The sequence below is a fragment of the Lagopus muta genome, chromosome 1 (assembly GCF_023343835.1).
Source record: "Lagopus muta isolate bLagMut1 chromosome 1, bLagMut1 primary, whole genome shotgun sequence".
Taxonomy (NCBI): domain Eukaryota; kingdom Metazoa; phylum Chordata; class Aves; order Galliformes; family Phasianidae; genus Lagopus; species Lagopus muta.
The window spans coordinates 134,371,543-134,389,438 of NC_064433.1; the positions used below are offsets into that span (position 1 = coordinate 134,371,543).

The 17,896-nt window shown below is 41.8% G+C and overlaps 1 protein-coding gene across 2 annotated transcripts in view; it reads right to left on the reverse strand.

Annotated features, from left to right (window-relative positions):
- Nucleotides 1–13,341, reverse strand: part of UXS1 (UDP-glucuronate decarboxylase 1) — a 56,530-nt gene extending 43,189 nt beyond the window's left edge. Inside the window, exons 1-2 of one of the 2 annotated variants that reach the window (XM_048933769.1) lie at nucleotides 13,134–13,341; nucleotides 975–1,002 (exon numbers count right to left, since the gene is read on the reverse strand). In XM_048933769.1, the coding sequence (XP_048789726.1) occupies nucleotides 975–1,002; nucleotides 13,134–13,230 (125 nt within the window). In that variant the 5' untranslated portion in view covers nucleotides 13,231–13,341. The remainder of the gene's footprint in view (nucleotides 1–974; nucleotides 1,003–13,133) is intronic. The other variant, XM_048933779.1, reaches the window with a different exon arrangement.
- Nucleotides 13,342–17,896: the final 4,555 nt, after the last annotated feature.

Below are 17,896 nucleotides of genomic sequence, written 5' to 3' on the forward strand. Positions count from 1 at the left end.
AAAATCAGGTGAAACATTGCAGGAGGAGGGGAAATGGTTTTAAGTTGAGGGAGGGAAGATTTAGGCAGGATGTGAGGGGGAAGTTCTTTACAGGGAGGTACTGAGGCTGTCCAGAGAGACTGTGGATGCCCCATCCCTGGAGGTGTTCAAGGCCAGATTGGATGGGGCCCTGGGCAGCCTGGTCTAGTGTTAAATGGGGAGGCTGGTGGCCCTGCACGTGGCAGGGGGGTTGGAGATTCATGATCCTTGAGGTCCCTTCCAACCCTGGTCATTCTGTGATACATTCTGTCCCCTATCCACAAAGGCTTTGCTGTAGGGAACAGCATCCTCTTATTCTCTTCACCTTCTTTTCCAGCTACAACTTCCTTGTGAAATTCCCACACGACACTCACATGTAACCAGCAGTACTGTGAAATCTGCATCATTTGCATTTATATGTTATGCCATCCTATTTCCAAAGGCAAAAACTATAGGGGACACAATACAGGATTTGCTTTTCAGTACTTTAACCACCTTATTCTCTCCCAGTTAACTATGAGGGTGGGGACTGAAGTCCTCAAAACACCATCTCCAATTCTAGGCACAGAAGCATAACTATGGTAAGCAGATGATCTGCTACTTTTCAGTTCTACAGCCTGCATTGCCACTAAGATATGGGTCAGGTTTGTGATGAAGGAAAGAAGAATTTCAGCCTATGTGCTCAACTATGCTAAGCAACTTGCCTTAAACCACCTCCCAGGATAAAATATGTGTAAGGGAACATGCTGAAGGGCAGAAGACCCTGGGTGAGAATTACAGCACACAAATGCCACTCTGTGATTGAATACACTGTATTTAAAAGATGGTATCAGCTGCTTAGCAACCATCCAGCAACAGCTCAAGCTACTCTTCTGTTTTCTTCCTACTTGACATCCAGCGATAAATGTAACAATTTTATTTCAGATAAGGATATTCAATACAAATACATACATTACCTCATATTGACAAAGTTGCCCCAGACAGCTGGAAAATAAAAAGGAGAACATTAGCATCATGAGGTAATTTTTTCATATCATCATCAGAAGGAAATTAAAACAATGCTAAATATATTCATGATTTAATTACGTTGCATGCATGCCAGATACATATGCAAAACAAGTGTCCAGAATGTGGTTTTGGAGTATGAGAGGAATTCTGATGATTACATGAGATGACAAAAGGAGGAAAACTGAATGATTTCAAGAGGACAATTCCAGTGCATATCTAAAGTTCACTGATAGCAGAGCCCCATTTCTGATCACTATCCCCAAACTATACCACATAAAACATACAAGAATTCACTAACTATAATTTGTCACTGCACACATTAAAAAGAGTTCTAAGTTTATTTATTAAATGCACTGAAAAAAAAAAGTCAGAAGCAGGAAGTCCCATGCACCTGCACCACTGGGATTGAAAACCGCAAAATAGCAAAAATAAAAAGTGGCCACCACTGGTAACAGCTGAACCAGTTCAGAGGTGTCACAACAGTCCTGCATTAAAGGGGGCTGCATGTACTAACATGCATGCTTATTCACTGTTTATAACAGGGATTTAAATTCAAAATAAACCTAAGTAATAATACAACCAAATGCCTCACTTAGCAAGCAGTGCTCATTTTTTGTACTTTTGGTATGGAAAACAGTTTCAAGGAAGACAACAGTATAAAATGATACAGCAAACAGGTACCAGCTCTTTGCATCCATTTGCCACATCTATTCTCCACCTGAAAACACATCTGAAACCACTGACAGTTTAAGCACAAAGACTATCACAACACTGACTTTCACTTTCAACTAGGACACGGAATGTAGTTAGAAGTCAAAAAAGAAAAAAAAAAGACACTATAAAGCAGGCTGCACAACAGAGTTGACAACTTCACACTGTCAACACAAATAAGGTTAATGTGGGACAGTTATGTAAGGAACTCTGCAACAATAGGAAACACAAAGTATACGCAGAATATCTTCACTAAATCATATCCATTAAAGAGACAAGGCTCAGTCTGGGTGCCCAAATTACGCTGGGCCTTAAGAAGTAGTAGCCTGTATGCAGTTATGGTATTATTATGCATATAGAAAGTTCCTGAGGCAACATCAGTTTTAGCAAGCAGAGCTTCAGGCCTCAAGTAGCAGCTGAATTAAGTACTTTGTCTGCATTCAGGCCTTGCAGATACACTTCACAATCGTTACTTACTGATCTCAAGCAGTCAGTAAGGTCTTATAGAGATGAGAACAACAAATGCAACTGCAGACACAGGCATCAGAAGGAAAAAAAACACACATGAGAACACAGTAATGCAGTTACAGTTCCACCCTCCAGGGGATGGCAAAGCCACTGAACTGTGTTAAACTACTGAGCGCTGCCAAGTAATACAAATGAATCCATGACAGATCATCAGACTGAAGGAGGGCACTACAGCATATCTGCAGTGGTATCATAAAACCTCAGTCTTTGGAGTAGTAGAAAGGTAGAGCTTCACATTTGGACAGATGATCAATAAAATCCAGCTGAACTAGGAAACACCATGGATTTTACATTAATTAGATTCTCAGTGGGGAAAAGAGATAGAGCACTGAGCACTAAAGTTACATTCCATTTATTCACCATCTGGCTAGGATTTCAGAATTATCTGTGATAATATTAGTGGAAAAGAGTTTACTTTTTCTTTCTTCTGCGTGAACGACTATCATTTGACAACTACAGGTACACAATTGTCAAGCTATAGATCACTCAGATATACTATCATTTCATTTTCTAGGCTGCTGAAACTCATGCACACAATGTATGGTATTGTCTGTGCAGTGGCAGGAAACATCTGGGCTTGCTTGGGGAAGCAGGAATTGACACAAAACAAGTTGCCAGCTGCTCCACAACCACCATCCTGCCAGTTTTGTTGCAACAACAACAAAAAAAAAGCTTGCTAAAGAAAATGGGTTAACTGTATGGAAAAAACTGAAGAACACCGAAGTGTATCCCATACAGAAAGGTGCCACAGAAGTTTGCTTGGACATACTGTCCTCACAAAGGATTCTGAATGCTCAGCTCTAAAGAAGGCTCTCTTTGACTACTGTATGTTTCCACATAGTTTACATCAAGGTTGAAGGGCTCACAGGTTAAGAGGCCAGGGGCCCAAAGCAGCAAGCAGAGTGAAGCAGAATTACAAGCCTAAATCTGAGACAAAAGCCCTCAGAGGCACCACAGAACCCATGCCAACCAAGACTAGGTTGAACCAAAAGCTGCAGGTGCGGACAGTTAGAAATGCTTCCCTAACTACAAGATCATGAATCAGGCACCACACGCAAACCCACCTTTTTTTCAAAAGTATCAGACTCCTAATAGACCCAATTTGAGCAAACTCTAACATAACTGAGACTTTATTGCAGAAGTCAGTCTTTAAGAAAAGAACGGCAACAACACAACAAAACAAAAGCCAAAACTTTGAAACACAGAAGTACTTATGGGGGTAACAGTCCTATGCCAACACTCAGGCCTTGCACATTTAACAGTCTTCCTCCACAGCCGCACACAGTGCATATGCTGAAGAACTCTGCATTTATCCATCTAGAGAGCATGCACAGCCTTCCTGCCATCTACTGAAACCGTGAAAGTGAAGAATTCATCATTAACTGGACTAGACAGACAGGTGCATGACTTGTAACCAAACAATTAAGACACTCATTACAAGGGAGAAGGAAGAGAAGTTCTGCTTATCCTCTCAAAAGACCATTTTAAAACCTCACACAATGATTCATTATGGTAGTAATACGTGGCCATTAGCAAAGAGATTAGAGTATTTGGATTGCTCAGAGACATGGGGAAACCAGGTTTAATAGCCTGCAGGATTAAAGTGTAGTCCTGTTTTGACGCTATCTGACCTGCGATGTTTTCCCCCTATTGCTTTCCTTCCACAAAGTAACAGTCACTTTCCCTGCAATAGTTTTGTAAGAATTAATAACAAGTACCACTAAGATTAAGAATACATCAGAGTTGGTAATCACTCCCACAGATACCACACTGTAAAGAAGAAGAATGCCATAACTTGATGAAGTGATAAAGAGCTATTGTTTCAGGAAAAAAGGGGATTTGTTTTTTAAAGCTTTGATCACAGCACTGTTATTAAAGAGGCTAGCTGAATTTAAATACTAAACATTAATTACTCCTTTGTCCCCTCCCCCCTATTTGGTTTTCCTCCTGCCCCTAAAAGATAAAGCTACAGCTATGTGGCAAGCATGATTTCATACAACTGTTGCAGATCTCAAAGACTTCTTCAAACTACTTCAAAAAAAAAAAAAAAAGGACAGGCAGTCATGAATGAGTAAAAGAAAGGCTGTCTTCCTACCGCATACATGCATATTCCTATAAATATAGCAGTTTGTTTAGTCCTCCTAGAGAAGTCCATTTCTGAAATTACATTGGATGCAAAGCAGTGCAATGATTGAGCTGTTTTCACCAAAGGCACATTTCAAGAGCAATTCTTCAGATACATTATGCAGGCAGGGCTGGCTTGATTTGAAAAACAAAACCTATTAAATCAAAGTACAAATAAGTTCAATAGAAATCCCAAGCTATTTGTTGTTCAGCATCCAATATCAAATGCACATTCCCCTACCTAACTCAGTCAGACTTTTGGCTCTGACCAGTTATACTTCACTGCAGGCAAGAGTCATTCATTTGCACCCTGAAAATGTAGGAATAGGATGCATACTTTGCTTGGAACGTCCTTTCAGTCTGCCATCTGCAGTAATAGTTGCTGTATAGCTTCTTTTTTTTTTTTAATAGAACACAGCTTACTATCCTTGCATGTCTTCATTAGCTCATCCATAATAGGCTGGGGAATCAGAAGAGTAGCACAATCATAATCTAAAGGTAGGAAAGTAAAGAATCTCAAAGGAAATCAGTGCCTTTACCCCAGGATGATCCCTCTTCTCTGGGATTAAGAATGTGACATTAATATCAAGTCATCTATCACAAGGGAACTGCAGTAATTAACATTGAACCTCAAATGATTAGAGATAATTTCAGTCATTTCAGACTGCTTCAGACAATTTCATTAGTTCCAGCACCATGTGCATTTTAAAATTAATGCTTTAAAAAAAGCAGGATCCTAATACCCGTGAAGATTCAACTGCATTCTGAGCAACAATGAATGCAGTTCCTTTAAAACCATTCTCCTTCACAATGATTATGTTGTTTGCATTTCCAAGGCACTTAAAGAAACTTTCATGGGAACTTCTGCCCAAGCAGATCTAGTTCTAAACACAGGATTTTTTTCCCTGTGCTGCCCTCCTTACATCCCCTGTTCCTCATATTAGGAGACAACAAACTGATGCCTGTTACAAAAAGATTCTGCTATAAGAAACAGCACGAAGGAACACTCTAAATTGATATACAGTTGTTACCTGAACTTCTAGAACAAAATCTTAGCCTTTGAAGGCTGAGAGCGAATTGCTTCAGACAAACCTATTTCAGAGAGATGCTATGATGTTAAAAACAGGATTTATGTATTTATTTTCCTCTTTCTTAAATCAGGCTCACCATGGTTACACAGCAGCATTGGTTTCTTGGTTAAAAACAAGTTTTTTCTTCTCAGAGAAAAACTTGACAGAATGGAAAAGTAAGCAGAGGGAGTTCAGAATGTTGATTACAGATCCATTAAGAAAGAAAAAGCCTTATATTATTTTGCAGATCTCAATTACATTGTAGTGATATAAAGGAAGCTACAGGAAATTGCTATTTCTTTTTCCTCCCTTTATACATTTGAGCGTATGCTCTGGCTCCTCCAGAAGTAGTTCTCTTTGCCTTTGGCTGACACTGATATTTAAGCCCAATAGCACTGCCTTGCACAATGTGAGCTTGACTGTAGTCCAAAGTTACAGAAAAATCATCTATGGTGTTAATGGAGGTCCCTGTCCAACTCCCATTGGAGTTGGTGAAAAGAATTCAGTTCACCTGAAAGAGAAGTGAAAAAAAGATATTGTGGGCTCTAAAGGAAATAGCTACAGGAAAGGGGAGGGAAGAAATAGCAACTGCTTGGGAATCTTGAAGTAACTCTTAATGGAGGAGATTTTAACATTGCATCTCAGTACAGACTGGAGACATGACAGTCCTGCAGCCAAGTGAAAGCTGCTCTTCTGAATGCGAAGAATAAGTAGTACGATTGGGTCTCGGTGATACTGGATTTAATTTGCTGCTGATGAGAAGCCCTTGGAAAATCACCATTGAAGAAAGCTGAAATCCCAGCAGCTGGGGAATGGACATACCCACTTTTGCAGAGGACAGGAACTTTCCCTGCATGTAGGGATCAGGTGGACATATGAGAAGCTGTGATGCCCCATTCCTGGAGGTGGTAAAGGCCAGGCTGGATGGGGCCTTAGGCAGCCTGAGCTGGTGGGGGCAGCCCTGCAGGTGGTTGGACCTAGCTGATCTAAAGTTCCTGTCCCAAAGAGAGAAGATATAACCTTCAGATTTCCTCTCATGGGAAGTAACATAGACCATTAGGATAGAGTGTTTTTGTTTTTATGGGGCTTCAAAATGGTTAACAACATCACTGTATGCTATTCCACTGCTACTCATCTTCCAGCAGAGGAAAAGCAGTTGTCAGAATAATGCTTTTGTGCCTTCTCTCAAAAAGGAACACTTAAACTGCACTGAACTGCTACACTCCTACAGCTGTCAGATACAGTAACAGGTAGTTGTTTTTTTTTCTTTAGGACAGTTAACTGGATGTCATACTGGATAGAAACCTAACTATTATTGCATATTTACTACTTACAACATTTCAGTTCACATCATCACTTAAAGGCTGAACAGAGTTCTTCATTGCTAGGAAGTCCTTTCTAGGTCTTCTTTTTTCTTTTTCCCCCTCAGTTCTCTGTTCAGTGTTTCAACTCTTTCCTATATCTTTAGCATATCATTTTCGTCTACCGTGCATTTTGCCACAAGCAAAGTAATGCCATCTGATTGTTCACTACCACATACATAAACATGTGATACTTACAGCAACTACATAGCAACAGAATGCATCTGATTTTCACCCCAAAGAACTCAACCCAATTTGGAAGTTCCAATCAGGATCCTCCATTTTCATCACTTAGCGTGCCTGGACATCATTTAACTTCTCAGATTTGAAGTTATTGCCTCAAAATAACAACAGTGGTCTGCACATAGATTGATTCTCTACAAAAAGTAGGAATTCTCTGGGGAGACTTTCAACTCATACCTAACTGGAGTTCAAAATTATATTTTGAATAAGGTCAGAATTATTTTGACAGTATGAAATCTAAGCAGTCTAAATTACTAACACCACTGTGAGCCCTTTTCACTCTGTGAAAGATCTGAAAATCCTTAAGTCTTTCTTCAAACAGCAGCTTTCACTCAAAAAAAAAATCCAGCAACTTTCTCCTTACAAAATGACATTTATCTTCTGGCAGACCTGATCTACGCAACTGAAATGCACAAAGTTCGCTGAGAAACAGTTTCTCCTTCTGCTTTAACACAACACTGTTTTGTTTTTAACTTGCAAAGAAAACAAAGCAACAAAGAAAGCATAAGGGATTGCTTTCTTCCCCAAGAAGGTGCAGATTTAGGAATGTGTCACATAAGCCTGAAATACACTTAAATGCAATTCCAACATATTCACTACAAATGCATGCACAGGTATTTAATGTATTTCAGAAACTTGGAAGGTAGTTTCAAGCAAACGAGACATCTACTTTCCTCCCTCAGTATCTGCAACCAGGAAGCGTTTCCCTTTCTCTGTTACAAAGCTCATTTTCCTTCTTGAAGGCTGACTGATCAAAGTATAGTTTTAACCGGTGGTTTTCAACTTCTGGCCTCTGGAGTCTAAGGAAGGAAAGGTAGGGGTCACTGTGTCAACTCACCTGAAGGAGTCTGGCAAAAGGTAACCAGGTTAATTATTAGATAACTTCATCAGTAACATCAGAAATCGGCATCCACAGGTTATAAATAAATGCAAGTCATTCAGAGCTGTAAACTGTCATGCAGAACAGTGAGGGTAAAAGGATTTATAGTGGCTGAGGAAGGGTTAGATTTTTTTCTTTGTTTGTTTGTCGTTGTTGTTAAAAAGAGGAGTAAATTAAAGCAGATAGTGCCCAAGCACTTTTTCCTCCCCCAGACATGGCCCACAGAATGGGGGAAACATTCTTCAAGAAGCTTAGAGAGGCAGAGAATATTCCACGCTCCAGATAACAATGATACACACTTTACAAACCCCAGAACCTGAGCAGTCATGTGAGACAGCAAGATTCAGATCAGAGATAGGGATCAAGTAAAGGGTCATGACTCAAGTCAAGCTACTAAACGCTGCAGATTACTATTTACTGCTATGATTTTCTCAGTTATTGTACTGGCCACTGTAGCATGCTGTGAGGCTGCTGAAAAACACTCTCTTCTCCCCATTACGTTTTACAAACCCCTTTAAGCAAGCTGATGCAGAAACCCCTGCATCTCCCTCCCAAGGGTCCAAAGACCTGAAGTTGAAAACCACCAGTTCAAATTCTGCTTTGGCCAACCAACCTTCAAGAAAGAAGGGCAATATAAATGACAGGGAAACATCACTCTTCTGCAAAAATGCAGAGAGGGAAGCAGATGCAAGCTCAATGAGTGCCTGTTCCAGAGTGGAACAATGACAGCACCACCTCCTGCACAAGCCACAGCCAAAGACAAATCCTAAGCAGAGATATGCTGGGAATGGTATGAGTGAGTTTCTACAAAATACCAAAAACATTTCACTAAACAGCCAAGAACAATGACAACAATGATTCCAGCCCTGCTTTGCTGGCCAGCTATTCCTGACTTAAACTCCAAACTGCTACCGGAGCTCAGTCAAACTCTCATGAGCTACACAGCAATGTCTAGTTCAAAGGCAGCAAGCAAATGCTTAGGGTTTGTGTTTTAGATTTTTTTTTTTTTTTTTTTGGTAGAGAATCTGTGGCATGTTGGTGCAAAAAGCAGGCAAGCCTGATGTCACATCACACCACTCCTGAATCATCCTTGGCCTGTCAATCCTGCTGTCTCATAAAACAAACAGGGAACGAAGAACTGTTCCTTCTATTCTCAAAAGCAGTGCCAAATAACTTCCAGACAGCTAGCTTTAATCAGTAAAACAAGAACAATTTTACAGCTATTTTTCTGCTATGAAAAGTGAAATTACAGGCTTATCAGAATAAAAAATTAAGTATCCTTCAATCCTTATTTTGAACAAGGTGCAAGAGGCTGGTAAGATTTAAGCCTAGAAGCTTAAGCTTCCCATGCCTTGTTATCCTGAGAGAAGGGGACACAACATTCTTCCTACTTGATGGAAATCTGACCAATAAATGGCTAACATTATAAAACAATCACTGAAATTAACAATGCTCAGAGACATCAAGCTCTACAGCACAAAGCACACTTTACTCACATTACTTTGACGTTTTAAGTTGCTTTAGCAGCCGTTCTTTGATTTCTTTTATAAAGAAAAAAAAGTCTTAATCTTGGATCTCATGACAGCACCCTACTATTCCTTCGCTTTTTCCTTACAAAATGAGCAAAGCTGACATACTTCCAGAGAACTATTTGATCTACGAATGAGCAAAGAGAACTGTTCCACTTTACCAGAAATAGAACTCTTCCCTTATTTTCAGTAAGATCATGCAGCTCCCTTGTTACACCAAGACATCAGATTACTCACAGCAGCATCAAGATTAAAGCAAGCCACGTAGATGGACAAACTCTGGTCTGTAAAATCTTGTAGCCAACATTCAAAATCTACTTCCGACAACTTCAATAAGAGCCCAATTCTACAAAAACAGTCTCACTGAAGCACCTCAGTAAGCCTGTATAAAGCAGAATGAATACTTAACACCTCAAAGGAAAGGAATTCAAGGTATCTACTTATTGATGCACTGAACCACAAAAAGACAGGCCTTTTTTTTTAATTCAGTAAATATGTGCATATTGCATCAGATGTTTCTTATATTTTTTTCAGTACCTCTTAAATTGGCTGCTTGTTTATGATCTGTCTACATTTCTCTTGCAGTGGACAACAAAAATCAATTAAATCCATTTCACTGGCATTTCTAATCACCTCATGTTCTTAAGCTGTGGTTTCACAGTGGCTCCAAGATGATGCAAGTGCAGCCTGTTACTGAGAGGGTTTGTTCTGGTCCACCTTCACACTCTGTCCCTCTTCTTTCATTGATAACTACCACATCTGCAGCATCTTGCAGGGGATTAAATCAGAGCAAAGATGTAACACCTTGGTCACGGCTCCCCACTATATCTAGCACACTGCAGCCATGCAGACAGCAATGCAAGTGAGTTAACTAAGTTAATCCTGGAAACAAACAGACAAAACCACCTACAGAGAGATTTGGACAGTTCATTAGCTACAGTACTACCAGATTTAAGTGAACAATGATTTTTTGAAATTAATACAAATTACATTTAGAAAAATGAGACATCAAATATGGCTAATTCAAACAGAGATTGAAAGTAAGGACTCTTCTTACTTTAAGTGTTACAAGTCCATAAGAATCCAAGGTATCTTAAACCTTGGATTCTTGATTAGCCTTATTGCACCCCTCACATCACAACGGTACTTTAACCAAATTCAGCAAGGCTCCTTAGATGAGACCCAAGTTGTAGAACCAGTCAAGTTCTGCCAAACACTAAGCACAGCTCCCCATCTCCCCACTGCACCACCTCCTCAGCTGGACCAAAACAGCTGTCTGAATACCTACGTCGTAAACAACCTAAAAAGGAAGCTGACTTCTCACCAAGTGATCTTACACCAGACCTCCTTTAGCTGGTTCATTGGACAGAAGTTTAAGTCCTTGTATGTGGAGGACTGGTAGGAAAAAGGAGATGTGGAACAAGGATGCCTAAGCCAGCCTAGCCATTCAACATTTGTGTGCAGTGAACCTACCAGGACAGCCACCCAAAGACTGCTGAGAACAAGAGGGCCTCTGTCTGTCAACAGCTTGTGATAAGCTCTTCCTCTGGTTTACTGACTCTAGAAAATAAGTTCTTCAGACATTTTTAACATACATTCAAAGGCAGAAGCTTTCTATGAAATAAAACATTTTTCCAAAAGATACTCTCCAAACATTCTCCCATGGTTTCACATGCAAACTCACAAAATGGTACTAACAAAAAAAAAAATAATCATATCTCCTACTTCATAAAAACAAACAAACAAGAACCCCCCCAAACTCCACATTCTTCCAAGTATTCCATTCCCTGAAGCAATGTGCTCTAACTCTGGTTCCCCACGCACTAGACACCAAACAGAAATTCATCAGAAGGACACTGCACAGCCTGAAAACACTTAGTCATTTGGAGAGCACTTGAGAACGAAAATGTAAGAAGTGCCAGCACATACACCTACACCAGCAGCTCAGTTTTCTCAAATTCCAAGCTATTTTAATCTTGCAATATCTGACAGCATGCAGAGCACAGTGATGATTCAGTAATATTGCAAGTAGTACACCATCAGGATAGGGGGATGGAATCATAATCACTTCCACAGAAAAGGTAATGAAAGATAGTCTCTCTACAATCTATTACATCACTGACATCTGCCAAAATAACATACTACTTGGAGACACCAGAACAATAACTAATGATTCTGCTACCCTATTACTGAAAAGATGGAATAGTACAGCAAATGGACATGGCAGATGTGCAGAAACCATACAGCCACCAGATACCCTTTTCAAGCTGCCCTTTGCCACACCCATCTGCAGTCCTCTCCTGATTTTTTCAAACTCAAAGAATGACCAGAAACAAGGAGAGAAAGGATTTCTATAACCTGCAGCCCAAACAGTAAAAATAATACAGCAGTTTTCCTCTTCCTTAAGTCTAGATTTTACCCAGACAGCAAAAATCATCATGTCCACAGTCTATTCAATAGCCAGGTTCTAGCAGCCATACCAATTGCCACTCAATCTCAATGCCTGACAGCTTTGCTTTCTATATGAAGTTTTCTCTTTTGCAAAATATCAAATCCTTTCAGAAGCAGAAGAGTCATCATTAAGCCATTCCAGCTTTACTATGCATGGCACCCTAAGTCACTTGAGCAAACTGGGGAAGAGAAGTCTCACGGGATACCTGAGAGCAGCCTTCCAATACTTAAAAGGTAGTTTATAAGCAGGAGGGAAATCAACTTTCTACATGGGTAGGTAATGACAAGACAAGAGGGAATAAACTAAAAAAGGGGAGATTTAGGTTAGATGTTGGGGAAATTTTTTTTACTGAGAGGGCGGTGAGGCTCTGACACAGCTGCCCAGAGAAGCTGTGGTGCCCCATCTCTGGAGGTGCTCAAGGCCAGGTTGGATGGAGCCCTGGGCAGCCTGAGCTGGTGGGGGGCAGCTCTGCCCATGGCAAGGATTGGGATGGGTGGGATTTGAAGTCCCTTGTAACCCAAACCACTCCGTGATTCTATGAAACTGTCTTAAGTGTGAGAGCTGATATATGATTTCAACAATTTCAACAGCGAGTAAGTAATGAGATCTTGCAAATGCACTAAGGGGAAGCAGCAAAGGGAATTCCTATCTTGCAGTTCTGGCGAAGGAAACACCATTTTTCCTCCGACATGCCCAAGCTGTACCTCTGAACCCTGCCAAATGCCCACGGAGGATCCTGAGGGGCCCTCGCACACACCCATCTCCAAGGCGAGCTCACCTACACGCGCCCTGCAGCACCGACAGCACCTAGCGATGCTGACAGAGCTTCCACGATCCCGCCTGGTGACGTGCAGGCCACACAAAATCCACACGAGCCTGAAACAAGAGCAGGCTAACGCTAAATGTGCGAAAGGGACGCGAATGGGAAGAGTGCTCACAGCGCAGCACGGTAAATCTCAGGGTCTATCTGACTCACGCCTGTAACGCACGCCGTAAACATTCCACTCAACGGCTATTCTGAGATCTCCCTGAGTACTTTTTGTGTCTCTCGGTACACAGGCACAACCCGAACCCCGTCCCACCGGCACGACCACCCCGCGGAACGCGGCCCTCTCGCCCCGAGCCGCCCCGCCGGGCCGGCGGAAGTTTCCGCGGGGCGGCGAGAGGGAAACCCAGCGGAGCCCCCTCCTCGCTCGCCCGCTCACTCACAGGCGACGTAGGCGATGCAGGCGAGCCCCACGAGCAGCTTCATCCTCCTGCGGTTGATGGCGGTCAGCAGGCGCAGCAGCGGCCCCTTGCTCACCATGCCCAGGGCACGCAGAGCCGGGCACGCCACCCGCGGCTCCCCCCGCCCGGCTGCCCGGGAACCGCTCGCGCAAGCGCAACAGCGCCCGCCCTCCCCTTCCTTCCCCTGCTCTGCTTGCGCTAAGCGGCCGGAGCGGCGGCGGCGGCGCCGCGCCGCCTGGAAGTGCGCATGCGCGGCTCGCGACGCGCTGCAAACGACGGGTGTGGGGCGGAGCGCTGAGGTGGCGGTGCTCCTGAGTCCGTGCGTGCCCGCGTCTGTCTGTTCTTCCTTCATAGCAAGCTGCGGGTTCTTCGGCTGCGGGCTGACTGGGGGCGCCCGCCTTCCACAGAGCGACCCTCAGGCGCCCGCTGCCTTTCTGGTCCGCTGACACGGTCCTTTAAGGTGCTACCGTGTGTGTGTGGCTTTGTCTCCTGTTGCCTCCCGCGGTAGTGGCCTTTAGGTGTCCTGCTGGTTACAGGAAGGCTGCACACCCAAAAAAGCACCTCTCACGTAAGCCCACTTCATTTCTAAGCAGTCAGTGCCTGGTGTCCTGAAAGCTCCATTTGCCTCAGTGCAAGCAACCTGATCTAGTTGGAAGTACCCCTGCCCATAGCTGGGGTTGGAACTGAGTGCTCTTCAAGCCCCCACAGCCTAAACGAGAGAGGAGGCTCAGGGGAGGACTTAACACTCTACAAAGACCTGACAGGAGGTCATTTTGAGGTGGGGGTTGGCTTCTTCTCCCAGGTAACAGCAATAGGACAAGTGGGAATGGCCTCAAATTGCACCAGAGGAGGTTGGATCAGGTTGGATATTAGGAAACATTGCTTCTCAGAAAGAGTGGTGAGGCAGTGGCACAGGCTGCCCAGGGAGCTGGTGGAGTCACCATCCCTGGAGGTGTTCCAGAACCATGTGGATGTGGCACTGAGGGACCCACTGAGGGTGGGCTGGTGGTCTTGATGATCTGAGAGGTATTTTCCAACCTTAATGATCCTATGATTCTGTCTGTTTCTCCATGCATCTCTTTGCTATGATGACTGCACAGTGCTATGGGTTTGTTTCTTTACTGGCATTTTTCCTGTTAGAAATTAATTTGTGTCTGTGTAGGATAATAAAATTTAAACTGCTCAAAAATCATTTACGGTTTCTCTGCAACTTCCATCTGAAGACCTTACACCCTGTTGCAAACCACTGATTTGTATTTGTCTGGAGTGGTAGAAACCTTTCTCATGTGTCAAAGTATTTTCTCTTAGTAAAACACATTATGAAAAGAAAGCTTCCATCAAAAGCATTCTGTCTCAATATTATGACCTTCAAACACTTTTGGGCAAATATTATTTTTCATATTCATCTCCCTTGAGAGAATACTGCAAGAATAAGTGTTCTTGAACTAAATGACTCGTTTCAATTATTTACTTACAGAAGAGAAGGGCAGCTGTTTATTGTGACCTCTGTCCAGCAAAGGCCCACATACTTAGCAAGTAAAATGTGGGAAAAGTCAGGAAGAAGTGTAGATCTTCAAAGGATAATGTGCAGTAAGATGCCATTTGGCACAATGAAGAATATCACACTGTGGCCCAGAGAGGCAGTAATGTTATTCAGGAAGCCTTGAGAATCAAAATTTCCTGTCTCTTACTCCTGTGCTGTAAGTATAAAGCCAGCTTCTTTCCTCTTGACTTTTGTTTCTTTTGGTTTGTATTTGATATACTTTACTTGCATGTTTATTCTACTTGCTTATAGACATGTGGAGAAGAGAGTATAAACATAAAAATCATTTAAAATACAATCTTGCACTGAGTTTATCTGCAGAGCAATCACTCAGATAGTAACAGTTTATACCAGGAGTAAATTTGGCCATCAAAAATCTACAGCTGAACAGTGCTGCATGAAAGCTAGAGAATATTACAGTTATTACTGCATCCCTTTTACAAGGTGAGCCCTGCAGCTCAGACTCCCATTGTTTTCAGTCAGAATTTTGGATAACGTTACTCACATGCTCGACTCATGTTCCACAGGCCTTTGGGGTTAAACAAGACATTTTTAACAATTGCCCTGCCTGAAGCTCAACTGCACAGTCCACCAGGCTGCTTGCGTATGACATCTTGCTTGGTGCCATTCATGCTCTGTAATCAGGTTAGTTCTGCTGCAGAAGCATATTGAGACAGTTTGCAATTCATGAAGATGGGAAAAAGAGAGTATGGAAGCAGAGTGCTCCATGGAGGGTCATGATGGAGGAGACTAGAACCACATGGAAGCAGCCTAACTGTGCTCCCTTAAGGGCCAGCTCTTTGTGACTTGTAACATTTGATTGCATCCATGCTTTTTTGCAGGTAATCTGGAGCATGTTGAACTTAACATGGGCTGCAGAAGAGTCCATTATATGTCAACTACAACAATAGGCAAGTACATTTTAAGTGTTATGAAGTTCTCTAGTCAAACAGTAGCCAACAGTAGGGTGCTTATTTCAGGATGTGTTTGATCACCCCCACAACCTTATGCCAAAGACTGGCACCAGTAGCAGAGATTCTGGCACGTAGTGGCTTGCTAAATGTGTCAAGAGAAAGACTGAGGGATGGTATGGTTTTGGAAGCTGCTTCATGAGACTGCTATGCATCAGGAAGCAAGCATCCATCTGCCTTAAGTCATTATCTCTGCGAGGCTGTCAGTATGACCTCATCTAATGGCAAACCTCTCAGGGCTTGTTTGCAAGCAATAAACCTTGTCTCCCATATTACTGTTTCCATCCTTAGTTCTTAAAGTGCTTTATGAGAGCATTTTGATTTTTCACTAAACCACAGCCTGTGAAATTATGTCAATTTTTTAAAATGATTTTTGTTTTATAATTATGTCTTCCTTAATAATTAAAAATGTGAAGGCACAGTTGTATATGCCTGAATGATTGGTACAAATTTAGAATTAACAACACCCTGCAACATCCTTTTCTTTGAAGCCTAACCAGATCAGAACTCTGGAACAGTGCAATTACACAGCTGTTGTTTCAGAATAAGGCAAAAAAAGGAGTGCCGTGATATGAACAATTCCTGCATGACGTTACATAAGGGAAGCTGCTCTGTCCTATGGAAATACAGAGAAGATCCTGTGCTTCTGTCCCAGCCATGTTTCTCAAGAGATAATGTTCCACAATACGATCTGCCAAACAGAAATGGACTCTGGGCAGTGAGACCCAAGCAGAGAGAACTGCTGTGCATGAGATAAGAAAATGAGCTGCAAAGCACTGAAAAAATTGCAGAAGTAAAAACAAGCTATTACCACCGTATTACTATCATCTCTTGTGACTTTATTCTCTTAGTCAATTAAGGCGGAAAGTAGACAAGACTGAGTTGGACAGCTCTGCCCTCCCTTGCAGCCCATCTTCATCTACAGCTGTACCACAGCTAGTGGTACACTCCTTGGAGGAATTTTTCTGGTACCTTTATCTTCTAGGAAATCTGTAGATTATTCTATGGAGTAGGACTTTTGTACTGCATAGGCACAACAGTGCGCTTGTACAGAGGCTTAGATAATCTTGAAAAAAAATTGGCATTTGGCCCTGTTCAGATAGTGAAAACATGGAAACAGGTTTTTCCAACAAAGTTTGAAATGTCAAGTGTTGTGCTTTGTTTTGTTTTTAAATTAAGTCTACTTTTAACAATAGGTGATAGTGAGGAGGGGAAGTCAGACAAAAAGGTCAGAGATAAAGCTAGCAGTGTTTCTTTTTAGGGAAAGATGGAAGTTAGAGAGTTTGTGGGTTTTTTCTAAGACAAAAGGAGAGGGAACATGCAGTTCTGGGAATTGTGACAGTTCTTTTAACATTAGCATCTCAAAAGAGAAAAAAAACTGCTAAAACTGCTTCAGAGAGTTATTATTTAATATTTGGATGGTGATGGCGACAAACAATTTCAAATACGAATAGATCACAGCTGCCTTTAGGATTACATGAATGCAGAATTGAGTCAATCCTAGACCTCGAAAGCATACAAAGTAGGAGGCTGATCATCCAGAGAATGTGAACAAACAAACAAGTGGGTGTCAAATTTGGAAATGTCTGCTGGGATACAAATTTGCAGAAATTAGGTGAATCATTTCATTATTTAATCAGCTATTCGCAAAGAATGAATTATAACATGCAAGCAAATAATTGTATGTTAAAAATCTTTGTAGTCCATCTATTTTGTTAATCAGTTTCCTTGGGTACTCTGTTAGTCCCAAGATGTCATTCTGTGAAAGCTGAGAGACTCCTTTTTGTATCAAGAACGTAGCTTAGAAAAGCTATTTTCTTGATACAAAAAGCTGCTTAGAAAAGTTGCTTCCATCTCCAGATTTGAAATGGATATGGCATAGAGAGACAAATAAAAGTCAAGCAGCAATTAATGATTGTCTGGCAAGCATTACCTACATAAAGTACTTGTTGTTCATGACACATTTTTTCTAAGGTAACCAATGATGTACATGTTCAAAGTTGGAAAAAGATTTTGAGATGCTGTATCTGTTCTGGAAGTGCAGAAGATAACTGTATAAGAATGAAGTAGCAGAGAGTGGCTAAACTGCAGAACCTTGTGAGCAGTTGAAAGCACTGCTCCTCAAAGTTCTTTTATCATCAAAGAGGCTAGTTTATTAGTCTGGGTCAGCAAGCACATTAATCATTCACTTCTCTTTTACATTTCATTATTTCCCTGAATCCTTTGGAGAT